This window comes from Propithecus coquereli, unplaced genomic scaffold (assembly GCF_000956105.1).
Source record: "Propithecus coquereli isolate 6110/MARCELLA unplaced genomic scaffold, Pcoq_1.0 Scaffold217, whole genome shotgun sequence".
Classification (NCBI taxonomy): Eukaryota; Metazoa; Chordata; class Mammalia; order Primates; family Indriidae; genus Propithecus; species Propithecus coquereli.
In genome coordinates, this window is record NW_012146856.1 from 1,515,166 (window position 1) to 1,528,921 (window position 13,756).

The 13,756-nt window shown below is 38.7% G+C and overlaps 1 protein-coding gene across 1 annotated transcript in view; it reads right to left on the bottom strand.

Annotated features, from left to right (window-relative positions):
• The window catches only part of CCDC93 (coiled-coil domain containing 93), a 77,718-nt gene that overhangs the window by 61,494 nt on the left and 2,468 nt on the right, over positions 1-13,756 (bottom strand). The window contains 1 exon segment of the mRNA XM_012644684.1: positions 4,431-4,531. Within this exon segment, the coding sequence (XP_012500138.1) occupies positions 4,431-4,531 (101 nt within the window).

The window sequence follows — 13,756 nt, forward strand, 5'->3', positions numbered from 1 at the left end:
TGAGTCATCAACTTTTGCTGCCCTGAACCATCAGCACCAACAGAGCTCTGGTCCTGTCATCACCCAGGTTCACTTTTCATACCCTAGACCTAGGACTGGGTCTTTCAATCAAGGATGTACATCTTGTACAACGGCATAGTAAAAAAGAAATACAAAGAAGAGCCACATATATAATTTTTTAAATTAGTAAATTCACATATCCAAGTTACTCCAAACATACTTAAACATTTTCCAATAACTAAATCAATAATGAGCTTTTACATTTAAATTTAACTTAATTAAATTTAAAATTCTGTTCCTGAGCCACACTAGCCACATATGGTTAATGGCTACCACACTGGACATCACAGTTCTAGAAAACAGAGTAACCTTCAAAGGTAACTGCCTCAGGCCAAATTAATACAGTTATCTAACTATCTGGAATCCAGAACAAAATAGGGGCATAAAAAGCCCTAAATACTAAGGACTGTGAACTCTGTTCTTTGCTCACTCAGTAAGAATTCACTAACTACCTTCTATGAGCATGTCATGGGCCTTACCATCATAGGAGACACAAACAAGTTGGGAGACACATGTTATATTTCATTTGCTAACCACAGAATGACTTCAAGGCAACTCAAAATTAAGCCTCTAATACTATGTAATAGGTGAACACCAGTATCCTAGTAGTTGTGCCTCAAACTTCCACTTGAAAGTAAAATACACAGCACATAAAACACATTTCCCCATAGTAGCAGTTTTATAGCATGGTAAGGTATATAAGTTAGCCTCTAAAAATTGATTGGACTGATAATAAAATTGAAATATTATAGGACTGTAATTTTAAGTCTAAAATCAAAACTATGAGTCTTGTTTTTCTAACTCCATAGCATTTAGAAAAATATACCCAAACACATTTTTAACAGATACACAGTCCTTAAGGCCTTCAGCATGACTGACTAGGCTCAAAGTCCAGTTTTATTTCAGCAAATGAGAAGAGTCAAAAAAGGGGAAGAAGCTGGAATGCTGACCACCTCAAAGCCAAGGGGCACTGTGGGCTTAAGGCGATGAGTGACTTTCAACCCCAAATAAGAAACACTGACTTTAGATGTTCTTGCTCTAGAAGTCAAAGGACTTTCCCTTGTCAAGAGGTAAGATGAGGTAGGAAACAGAACACTGGAAACACATGTGGGTGTGGATTCCTGAAGGTGCGCTGTGGTAAGGGGCATGAGGAATTCAGGAATGCCACAAGGGTGAGGGAAGAGTGAGGGTGGAGCAAAGTGAGTCTGAGGGCCAGCAAAGGGCCAGCCTTGATTGACTGGGGGAAGAACGGATGAAGGGGTGAGTCTTCCCATGCACGTGCCAGAGGGAGGGCTAGAGCTGGGGCTAATGAGTAAAGGAGTCCAGGGACTGTCACCCCAACATGTGGCATGCTGGTTATGCTGAATATTTTGAATTCAAGGCTCTTGAAGGCCAGCAGATGCTGGAAGAGGTTTTTTTCCCTTATTTGCATAAAGACTGGACCTGTCAAAGGGAACACGATTCCCTTCCACTTCCTCCCTGAAATCTCATTATCTATCATAGAACAAGAGACTGAAAATTAAATACCACACCTAGAACCCAAACCATTGTCTGTTCTCCATCCCATTTAATTTTCAGTCATTTACTTATATCATCTCATCATCTGAGCATGAAGCACATTCATTCCCCCTACAAATCATTTACTACCCCTCAGATGCCACATTTCCCCATCTCCCTTTCCCCTGTGAAGAAGGCTGGCCTTGTGGCCATCACTGGGTTCCTGGGTAATTACACTTCTGTGATTTTCCCCCATGCATGTGCATAAATTTTGTAAGCCCTCTTATCCTGCTACTCTACCTTTTGCCAGTTCATTTTCAGTGAACCTTCAAAGGGCCAAGGGGAGGCTTCCCCTCTTCACCGCCACAGGAGAACATAGGGACAATAAGGAGAACTGAGAAAGGGTCATATTTAAGGGCATTTGTGAAGTGAAGACTGCTGCTGCGAATAATGATGATGACAAGGACAAGGATGACAGTAGAAAACTGAGTGTTTTCTACATCAAACTGTTCAAAATTCCTTATATACATACTGTTACATAATCTCCATTTTATAGGAGATATCTCCATGCAGTCGGGATTATTGAACAGAACCTAGAGGAAAGAATCAGACGGCCAGAAAGGAAGGGAGAGGCCTTCCCAGTGAGGGGGAATAAAGCACACATTTGTTGCAGCTTTAAGTTTTATACAATTGGCTCTGTCAGTTTTAATAATCACTCTCTTCTTGTTCAGTCTCAGAACAAACAGCAAAGACCTGGCCTGTCTTTCTAAAGCCCAGAGCCTAAAAATATACTCTCACTGAAGGCTCAAACAATATTTGCAGATAATGATAATGACATGCTTTTGGAGTTCAAGAAATCTGAATTCAAGACCCACTTTGAGCCTCTTAGTAGTTCTATGACCTTGAGCAAGTTATTATTCAGCCTTTCTGAATGCTGTCATTATTAATCTTAAGAGGAAAACGAGCTAAATAAACTATCAGAATATCCTAAATATCCACTACCCCACCTGTCACAAACTTCCCCTCTCCCTGCCAGAAAAGCTAAAAAGAAAATGAAATAGCCCCTTCTCCTAAAAACAAAAAAAAAACCCAAACAAAAACCTAAAACCTTTACCAAATACCTTCCCTAGCCTCAGAAATTAGCAGAAGTCAGCATGACCCCACCGACAGGAAACTAAGATTGTTAGCAAGACACTGTTATTTCTCACACTCAGAATTTGAGAGGAGAAACAAAACCCGTGCCTTTCTCCCCCTTCCCTAAAGAGTGCCAAGCCAGATTCTGGCCTCAAACTGCACTAACCACTTCTGAGGATGGGCAAGGATGTTCCAAATTTAACCAGCCTTCACATGGTGATAATGACTGCCATCTACAACACATATGCAAAAGATCCAATTCAAAGCTGAGAATTTCAGAACAAAATATTGTCAGCATGATCTCAGTGAGGCAGGTAATTTACTGAATCTGTGACTCCTTCTCATCCTCAGAGACATCTGATTTTCCACAATAACGGAAAAAATGGAGGTATGAACAATATAAATTAACAAAACCACTACATTCCCCTAAGTACTCCTTGGTTCTGGGAGCTGCAACACCCACGGAGATGGTCTCTCCAGCTCTGGCTGCCCTGGAGCCATGCCTCACCTGCTCACTTGCAGCTGGGACTTGGCTGGACAGACCACATTATGGTGCCCCGGGGGCCAGCTTTGAGAGCATGCAACCCATCCAATCGCACAAGGGCCCATGGTTAGAAGGAAAGGTCTTGGACTTGCTGGTTGTTGTCTTGAAATTCTTAACAATGAATCATTATTAATAATTGTTAACGGGTGGCCTTGCATTTTCATTTTGTACTGGGCTCCACAAATTATGCAGCTAGTCCTGGTGATGCCTGACTCAGAGGAGACGTTCAATTCACAGAAGCAACTGGTGAGCTGTGGGGAAAGCCATCACACCCAGCCTAGGGCCAGAACCACCTCAACTTCCTTTGAAACAGACTAGTTTTTACTCTTAGGAAGAAAAGACCCCAAACTATCACTTCAAAAAAAAAGCGTTTGCATTTTCCATTTGAAAACTAGTACAGTTACGCCTAATTTCCTTCTGGTTCTCTCCAGTACCCTGGAGGGGAAGCCATCTGCTGCTCACTCAGGGAGATGCTAGTAGCGGTTAGTTCCAGCCACCCAGTAAGGTTTGGGTTGTGAGGCAGAGCAGCACACAGGAGCCACTCCCAGCACAAAGGAAGCACGAGCAGACATACTCACATCAAGGAATCGGTTACCCTGAGTGAAGAATGCAGAACATAAAAGGTTACTACTCAGTGTCAACCAAAAAATTCAATGGGGAGAAGCATGTCCTTGTGTTTTGTTTTTTTTTTAAGTAAAAACTGAAGATATAAAATAAGTATTGTCTTTAAAAAACTAAGATGTTTTTAAGAAGTGACAAAACTACTTCTAAATTTTTCATTTTCCTAGTCAGGACAATCTTCACAGAAAACCTGAATGATTATTCTAACATTTTAAGTAAAACTACTGAAACTGCTTTCATTTCTTTTATTTACCTAAAGATTTTATGAATAACAAATAGCAGGGGCACGACGGGCAGACCACCCCAGCCTCTGCAAATGCCTCAACCTCCCCAAATCCCCGGGGGGGTAGAGCCAAGTACACATTTCCAGAGAGGAATCGCAAAGGTTACCCACAAAAACTCAGGTAATTCAATACTGGAAAAAAAGTCCCTGATATTAGAAATCTCATGGCTGAAAACAGTAAGTTGAATCAGGTAGAATCCAAACAAGTTAATTCAAAAGAAATAATTTAAATGAGCTTTTCTTTTAAATGGGTTTATAAAATAGACACCTAGACTGGGCCTCATTCATTACCTGCCATATTCCAAAAGTGTAGCATGGACTCGAGATTCTTCATCAAGCAGCTCCTCTGCTCCCTGTTGGCGTTTGTATTTCCGGCGAGGCTTGTAAACATCCTAAGTGGATGAGACAGGCAAGTTACCAAGTGTAAGACGGCTATCCTGAACTGCTGCTGGATGCCTCCAGCCAGTCAGGGGAAGTGGGTCTTTCCCCGTCACAGCCTAGGTGTCCATGGCTCTGCTGAGAACAGAGGGCACTCATGGTGGCTGCCTTCGGGACAGACAGGCAAGGTTTATGCAAGGTCAGGACAGGAGAAAATGAACTGAACCTCCGGGTACCCGAGATGATTTATGTCCATATGCCCTCCTTTGCTGAGAAATAGAAAAGAGGGAAAAGCTCAATAACAAAAGAGGGTCCTTTGCTCTTAATTTTTTAAGTAATAAAAATGATATGTGCTCACTGAAGAAAGTTAAAATAATACATAAACATACGGAGGATGTACCCTGCCCAAGAAGGTAACGCTATTAGTGTTTGCTGTGTACTCTTCTATGCTAATTTACACAGATAAAAACAGCCATTGTCTTTCTACAGTGGCATGAGTAAAAATAATGGACATGTTAAACAAAAACTTCAGAAAGTAATCCGGTACCCTTAGCCTCTTGTTTTGTATTTATTTGCTTTAAATTGTATAACTTTACAAATAATACATGGGTATATTCCTGTAAAAAGTTTCAAACACAAACAAAGGATACAGAATTTTTTCTTTTTTTTTTAAAAAGAGGCTTGTCTCACTTCCTCTTTCTCTAGCTCCAACCTCTCCCTAGAGGCACCACTGTCAGTTTGATGGGCGCATATTCTTTTAAATCTTTGTTTGTGAATTTACATATAATACATGTGTACAATGCACACACATTTTTAAATAGATGGTTTAGGGAGGTGTTTTTTAACATAAGTAAGAGCATGTTGTATATGTTATTCTGCAACTTACTTTTTGTTGGTTTTTGTTTGTTTGTTTTTGCTTAATAGTATATACTGGAGTTATTTTCATGAAATAAATTTACACATAAATCTACTTTATTCTTTATAACTAGATGTATTATTCCTTAATACAGGTGTTTCCTAGTTTATTTAACCTTATACTAAAGTACTTTAAGGTTATTTCCAAGCTCTTATTTAAAACAAGCTTAAACTTATGTATGTAGATTGCTAGGATAGAAACTTAGAATTGGAATCACTGGTTTGAAGGGTGTTTATGGTACCAAGTTGAGCCAATAAACAAAACGACCTATATTGACTTATGTGCCCTCCAACTTGTTAATCATATCTTTTGCAACAAATATTCACAAGCTTTTTAATTTTTCTACATCACATGGGTGAAAAATATTTCACTGGTTTGATTAGCCTCCCCCAAATTATTAGTGAGGCTGGGAATCTTCTTGTTTATTTGCCATTCATCTTGTTCAAATCCTTTGACTGTTTTCCTGCAGATTAATTAATAATTTTCTTACTGATCTGTAAGCATGCTATATACGAGCATTACATCTCTGGCTTTTACTTATGTAGCAAATACTTTCACCCAATCTATTGTTTGTCAATTTTGTTTCAACTTGGTGTTTTTTGGTCCTATGACATTTTAATTTTTTATGAAGTCAAATTTATCAATCACTTTCTTTACAGTTCTCAGATATATCTTCTTATCCCAAGGATGGTAAAAATAAAATTCTCATATGTCACTTTCATAGTTTATATTTAGCTTACAGTTTATCTTTAGCTCTTTAATCCATTCAATTTTTTTTATACAGTGAAAAGTAGGAATCTAACAACCGATTACTCTCTTCAATTCCTTTTATGATTCTCCATCTTGTCTCCACTGGTCTTTTTTCAAATTTCCTGGCTATTTTCACACATTTTCTCTTTCAAATTAATTCTACTGTCAGTTTGTCAAGTTCATTAAGAAAAACTCTGTTGGATTTTCACTGGACTCACACCAAATTTAAAAATTCTTAAATGGTTAAAGGAGATTTCAATTCTTTTAGACTTCAATATACCAGAAAAGAAGACTGGATACAACCCTTCAGAGATACGTATCTTTTTAACAAAAGTGTTTTGAGGTTTATCCTCAAAAGAATTTATGAAAACAAAATGCACTATAAACTTTCATTGGCTTTTTTAATTATTAGAGTGTGATTTAGTTATAAATGTATAAGTAAATATAGATCTATTTTGTGTAGGACATATTCTAACAAAACAACATGGTATGTAGTAGGTGCTGAATAAACGTAGGTGTGCATCCCCAGATGACCTGGTTTGTTATTCTACCCCAAATGAATGTCCTTCTTGACTGCTAAGCTGACAGTCAGATAATGCCTTAGTATTATCTGCTCAGCGATCTGGGTGCAAGCAGGCAGCTGTTAGGCCAGCAAGGTATTCTATAGCAATTCATCTCTGGATCTTTTCTATTTCACTACCCAGGTTTACCACATTGAATCCCGACCCGGACGTCACCACAACAAGCTTACTATCAGGTCTCTTCAGATAGTGGCATTTTATTCTAATTAGAATTATTTCCCCTTAATTCTGGTTAACTTTATTATAAAGTTTCAAATATATGAAAAAACATTCTTTTTGTAATACATACTATATAATCTCAACAATTTTGTGGAAAAGGATTGTAACAGGGCTTGGGATGATGCTGGAAGGTGGTTCTTACAAATTGCTGCCACGAATATTCTCTAGTGTGCTGCCGTTGTCTCTATAAATAGGAAGCTATAAATAACATAAAACAGACTTTGTAGGGAAATGAAAAATATTAATACAATGAACCCGCATGAGTCAGTTACTGCATATGATTTAATTTCCACTGAGCTCTACTATTATAGAACTACTATATAATTGAACTTAACTGTTATTTTCTTTAGTTACTATTGAAAGGGTCAATGACCCAAGACAGGAAATTGTATTCTTCTAAAAATGGACTGACTCCAAAACAATAGCATACTGAAACCAACAGCTAAAAGGGCCTTTCATTCTGCCAAACAATGGCAATGTTGGCTTTTATGAATTATTCCTTACCCTTTAAAGTACAAAATTTTATATACATCTCACATTTTATACTTTATAATATAACCATACTATGAAGTAGAAGCAGAGCACATACTATTATCTTCACTTTACCACTGAAGCAGACATTAAATAATTTGTCCAAGATCCCAAGGACACTATTAGGCCTGGCCTTAGGTACCCTGGCTTCTAATCCCAAGGCTTTCTTCCCACACTAATTCGCCTCTGGTGGGCCCTCGAGCCACCCACCAGCCATTTCAGCTGGCCCTCTCACAAGACTCATTCTATAATGTGAAGCTGTCATCTTTACAATGGTTGGCTTTAAGTAACGTGACCTGAAAGCGAGGTTTCTATGCCAACTATAAAGAACGATTGCTAAGTCACTCTTTAAAGGAACAGGAGTCAGGACATTGATGTTTAGTCGTACCTCTGCCACTAACCAGTTGTATGACTTTGGGAAAGGCAGTTCCTCTCAGTGGGCTTCAGTTTCTGTATCTGTAAAATGAGGCTGTACTAACAGATCTTGAAGGGTACTCCCAGTCTTTCATTCTTTGTGTTCTTTTAATCCTCCAAAGATACTGACTCGGTAACATAATTCATTAAAAAAATTTAAAGTCTGAAATTAATAAAAAATATACCATGCTTTACATATGATTGTGCTCTTAAAAACAGCATATAAAATCAATTTATCCTTTTGCTATTAATAGTGGTAGCAACAATAACAGCTATCATTTATTAAATGATAGGCACATGTCAGGCATACATCACGACACATGTACTGCCCATTTGATCTTCACATCTATGAGAGCACTTATCCTTGTTTACTATCTATAGTTGATAAACTTAGGCACAGAGAGGTTAAAAAACTTGCTCAAGGCTACAAAGGCAGTAAGTGACAGAAACAATACAATACCAAAATTTTAGCACTCTGCAAAACATTTTATATTTCAACTTTGATCACACTTCAACTGAGTTCTGATATTTTGTTGTGGCAGATAATAAAAGACACATGAGCAGGGTTAAAAAATTAAGGTGGGCCGGGTATGGTGGCTCACACCTGTAATTCTAGCACTTTGGGAGGCTGATGCAGGAGAATCACTTGAGGTCAGGGTTTCAAGACCAGCCAGGTGGGTAGTGAGACCCATTTCTACAAAAAGAAAAAAAAAAAATAGCTGGGCTTAGTGGTACACACCTGTAGTCCCAGCAACTCAGGAGACAAGCAGGACTGCCTGAGCCCCAGAGTTTGGGGATGCAGTGAGCTACAATGACACCAATGAACTCGAGCCCCGGCAACAGAGCGAGATTCTGTCTCAGAAAAAAGGGAAATCAGGGTGACCCATTTGTAAAGCAGAGAACCAGATCTCTACTTCGCAGGTCTCGTTACAAGTCAGGTTCACTTGCCAGAGTAATTCCTCTGAGTTCACATTGAAATGGCAGGAAAGGGAAGTAGAACAGCACAGCAGGACAGCAGTTCTGCATCACATCCCTGATCACTGCCTTCACGATTATGGTAGACAACTTCTTTATTGAAATAACAGAGCAGGCAGTGCGATATCCACTACCAATTTGGCAGTCTACACTCAAAACTCCAGTGGCCCAGACCACATCCAATTCAGCAAGAAGCAACATTTCCCTGAGCTACCTCCAATGACCTCAACATCTCATTCTCACAGTCCAAAGCCAACTCCAACAGTCCCACCTCAGCCTATGAGTCCGTGACTAAACTGCCTTCCACCTACAGTGGCCCCACAGACATTTTCACCATCAAGTGCAATGTTCTGAAAGATCCCCTAAAAAAAGTTATAATTGGGACAAGTAAATGCTTTAAAAAATTTCTCGCATCCATAAAACAACAATAAACAAACAGAACGAAGTCCCTGGGTACTGAGTGAAGAAAATGATGTGAGATGGGTGGACAGCAATCGTTCTGTAGAGTTTTCTATAGAGATACCCCCAAACCTTGCTCCTTTTCCATTCTCTTCATAAGGGCTCTGCCATGTAAGTGTATCTTTCTGAGGTCCAGCACAAGTCCCATCTCAGGTCTCCTTGAGTCTGTACCAAACAGTATAACTTGGTGGGTAAGAATAAGGTTGCTGTGTTATACAAATGAGCTAAAATGGCGGCTGGCTTGTTTATTTCTTCACAGCAGACTGAGACTTACTAGCTCAAGAGCTGGCCAACATCAAACTCAAATTTTTACACATCAGATTGTTTTAAACATAGCCCAAACAAGCAGATTTTTTGCCATTTAAGGCCTGCCTATTTTATATACCCTCCAAAACTACACCCTTGGAAACTGTTAGCATTTGCTAATCATAGAAAGAACAAGCTCTGGGGCTTTATATAAAGCCCCCACAGCACTGGGGATCTTCGGGGATCTCTGACCCAGAGGCTCTCTGTGCTGCTGAGCAGCATCAGCTAGACTCAGGAGCCTTCTCTATGGTTGCGTCGCGGAGTTCCCTTGCCCTCCTCCCCTTTTGGATGGTGGCCCCTGTGCCTAAGCCTCTGGATGGTCTCACAGTGTGAAGGACCCCCACTCCCCAACCCTGTAGGGAACCTGTCAAATCATCTCTCAAATAAAGTTTGTTGTCAGAGCTTTCTTCTTAATGAGCTCCCAAATCCCTCAAACCCCTTACAAGCTGCAATGTTAGGGCTGTTGCCTCAGCTCCTAGAATATGGTCTGGCATGCAGTAAGTGCTCAATTAATACTACTAAATGAATGCCTGGAGTCAGACTAGGGTTTCAACCCTTGCTCCATTACTTACTACAGCTCTCTGATTTGGGGCAAGTTACTTTAACCTCTGTGGTTTTCTATCTGTAAATTAGGTATTAGTAGAGTTATGAGAGTAATCAATCAACATATTTAACAGTACCTGACACACAGTATACATATAATTTTACATACATATGGATGTATATTTTTAATAATAAAATGTGACACACTGTTTTGCTTATGTCACCACATCTACATTTTACAAGCTGGATGAAAAGGCCTTCCTCAAAGCACCACCTATGGAAGAATGCACTGGAGTAGGAATTCTAAATGGCATGGTCTCCTAGGTGATCCGCTAAGTTCAACAAAGCATTCCCTTCCAAAGAGACTAGAAGCTCTAAGAAGCCTTTTTTTTCTGTTCCCTCTACTCTCATATAAAATTCTAAACATTACCCAAAAATGCTCATAAATAGTAAATGAATATATCTTTCGGGGGTTTGGGTAAAATTTTGTGGACACCTTTTATTCAAGGTTAAGAAGTAAAAGATCTCACTGCACAGGACAGATACTTCATGGATATGGAGGGCTGACAGCTCAGAGGAGAATAAACCTGTGTAACAGCACACTAAGTGAGACGAAAAAGCTCATTTCGATTATGATGCAAAAGCGGAAGGTGGTAAGCGCAGGCCTGCCCTAGGGTGGCAACAGTTTCTGTTTCTTAAGTCCTTTGAAAATACCACCTCCCATCAAGTAGGCCTACTACAAAGCAGCCAGCTATTTTGTGAAAAGGAGGCAGGGTAAAAAGTAAAAAAGTAACACATTTTAAAGAAGAAAGCAGGTACTGGGAATAATCTTTACAAGGAATAAAAATGAGGCCAAAGCAAAAAGAAAAACACCCTAAAGTGATGAGCTTTAGCTCAGATGATAAAGTTCACAACAACTTTTCTGCCTGGCAATCTGGCAAGAGATACTAAAAGCCTTAGGCATAACCTCTGACCCAATTCCACTTCATGGAATGGATCCTAAGTAAATAATTAGAGATAAAAGAAAAAATTTAGCTATGAGGATGTCCTACATAATGGCCAAGAGAAAAAAAAAAGATACAAACTAAGCTAATTAAATTAGTTCCACACAATGAATAATCTGTAGCCACTAAAAATGCTATGGAGGCATATTTACTGGCATGGAAAGATAGCCTTGATATGTTGTTGAGCAAAATGAGCAAGTAACAAAACAATATATAGTATAATGCCATTTTTTTTTTGCAATCTCTATTTCTCTTATTGATATCTATAGGACTGTATTTCCTACTTGGACAGTGGTTATCCCTGGCTGATGGTATCATGGGTGATTTAGTCTTTGTAGTTTTTCTCCATTTCCAAATTTTTCATTCTTATTACTATGGTATTAGCATAAAAATAACCTTTTGTAAAACAAAAGATCATACACTAAAAAAATGGATGAGCTATACAACCAAGGATGAATGCAAACAACTGCCATAGTCTTCTAAGGATGGCTAAAGACAAGAATAAGCTAAATATTTAATGTTTAAATGTTTAATACTTGTATGTTATGTCTCAGCAAGAATAAGTAAAAGCCTATTGGTTGAAGCATAATGGTATCATGTTGACAGATGAAAAAAGACAATAGGACAACCTCCAATGGGCATCCATTTGCTGGCTGGGCAAAGGTCTTCAAATGAGAACAGTCACAGTAAGTGCCCCCATAGGGACTGAAGAGGTAGTGGGAGACCACCCAACTGCCCTGGATGAATTTGGGTCTCTGGGACCCAGATGAATAATATCCCAGAGTCTTGAAGTAAGTCAGTAACATTACTACAAAATTGGTGCCAGCAATATGTGGGAAATCAGAGACCAGTTGAAGAGTTAGAAAATGGGAGAAGTGCCAATATTTGTTGTGTTAGAATCAGATGTAAAATCAAAATCTAGCTGCCTTTTCCTAGCTCTGCAGCTACATAGGGAATTTATTCACCTTTTTGAGCTTCAATTTCCTGATTTATAAAATGGAAATAACATATAACTCCCTGAGTGTCGATAAGGGGTAAATGAGATAATACTTGTAAAATGCCTATTTAGATGCCAGCACACAGAAGGCACTCAATAAATACATGGCAGCTACATACATATTTTTTAAAAGGCTGGGTGTAGAAACTAGGCAACTGTATGTTTAGCTTTATTTTATTCCTTAATTTTCCATTCACAATTTAAATGTAGGATTCTAGATTCATCCATGGGGGGCAGGCAAGAAACACTGCCACACCATCTGAAAGGCAGAGCTGAGAAAAGGCTGAAAGAAGAAAACACCCTCTAGAACCTGAGGCATGCAAAGAGCCACACCACCTGGTCCTTCTCTTCACTAAAATAGGGATTTTCCCTGGAGAGAATGAAAACAAATAAAAAACTGTAAGCTACTTAGTTTTTTATACTGACTCACAAGAATAAGCCAGAGATACACATTACAGCCCTGGAGTCTCTTCTGAGCTTTTGGGACTCTAGTTTCAAGCCCGCTAAGGAAGCACTTGCATAAGTGGTAGAAAGGAGGGATGAAAGTTAATGGTAAAGGAAGTCAGCTAAGAAACCTAAGCAGACAGTTTCTAGAAGTGAGAAGTATTTTCAGCAGATGAGAAAAGGAGAAAACAACAAATAAAACCCAAAGGCAACTGTTAGTTATCCATAAAAATTCTTTATCATTCCTGCTGAAAATGTATTGCCAGTTAACGGAGGATTAAGTTTACACATAAAAAGGAAATAAACTAAGCAATGCAAATTATAACCAAAGAGACTCACAAATCTTTTGCCATTTTCCTTTATTTTGATAGTATTTTCTAATCAGCTGCAAACAGCATTTTATCTAGAGGCTCATAGAAAGTGGTTACAAGACTGGGTTTGAGTCTTGGCTCCATCACTGCCACTGTGACCTAGGGAAACTCAACTTATCTGTGCTTCATTTTCCTCATTTGCAAAAAAACACAAAAAACTACTATTTCATAGGGTTGTTGTGAGGACTAGATGAGTTATAGATATACATACACAACAATGTTTGGGCACTATGTAAGTGTTTGTCATTATTATTATTTCCTTAAATTCTATGCTCTCACATTATCAAGCGAAAGTGGATTAAAAAAAAAAAAAAAACTCCATTACAAGTGAGAAGAAGAAAGAATGTGTCTCTAGAGGTCTTAACTATTCCATGGGTATAGAAATGCCAGGCCCAGTTTCATTGCTAAGATGATTGACAGCTATGCTGGCCTTTTATTCTGGGATATACAGCCAAAAACTTTATCATTTTTTCTCTCTATCCCAGGCTCAGAGTGAGATTTATACACGAAGATATTCAAGAAAGCATTAAAATTTTTTAACTTGAACTTATTATTTGTGAATAGGTAATACATAGACTTTGCATTAAATTGAAATAGTACAGAGCTTATAGGGAAGAGAAAATTTCCTTTCCTTCCTCTCCTGCTGCTGGCCCCCCAGTTCATCAGACGTTATGCTGTAAACCTGGTTTTCATCTTTCCAGAAATGAAGTATTATTTAAAATAGGGGAA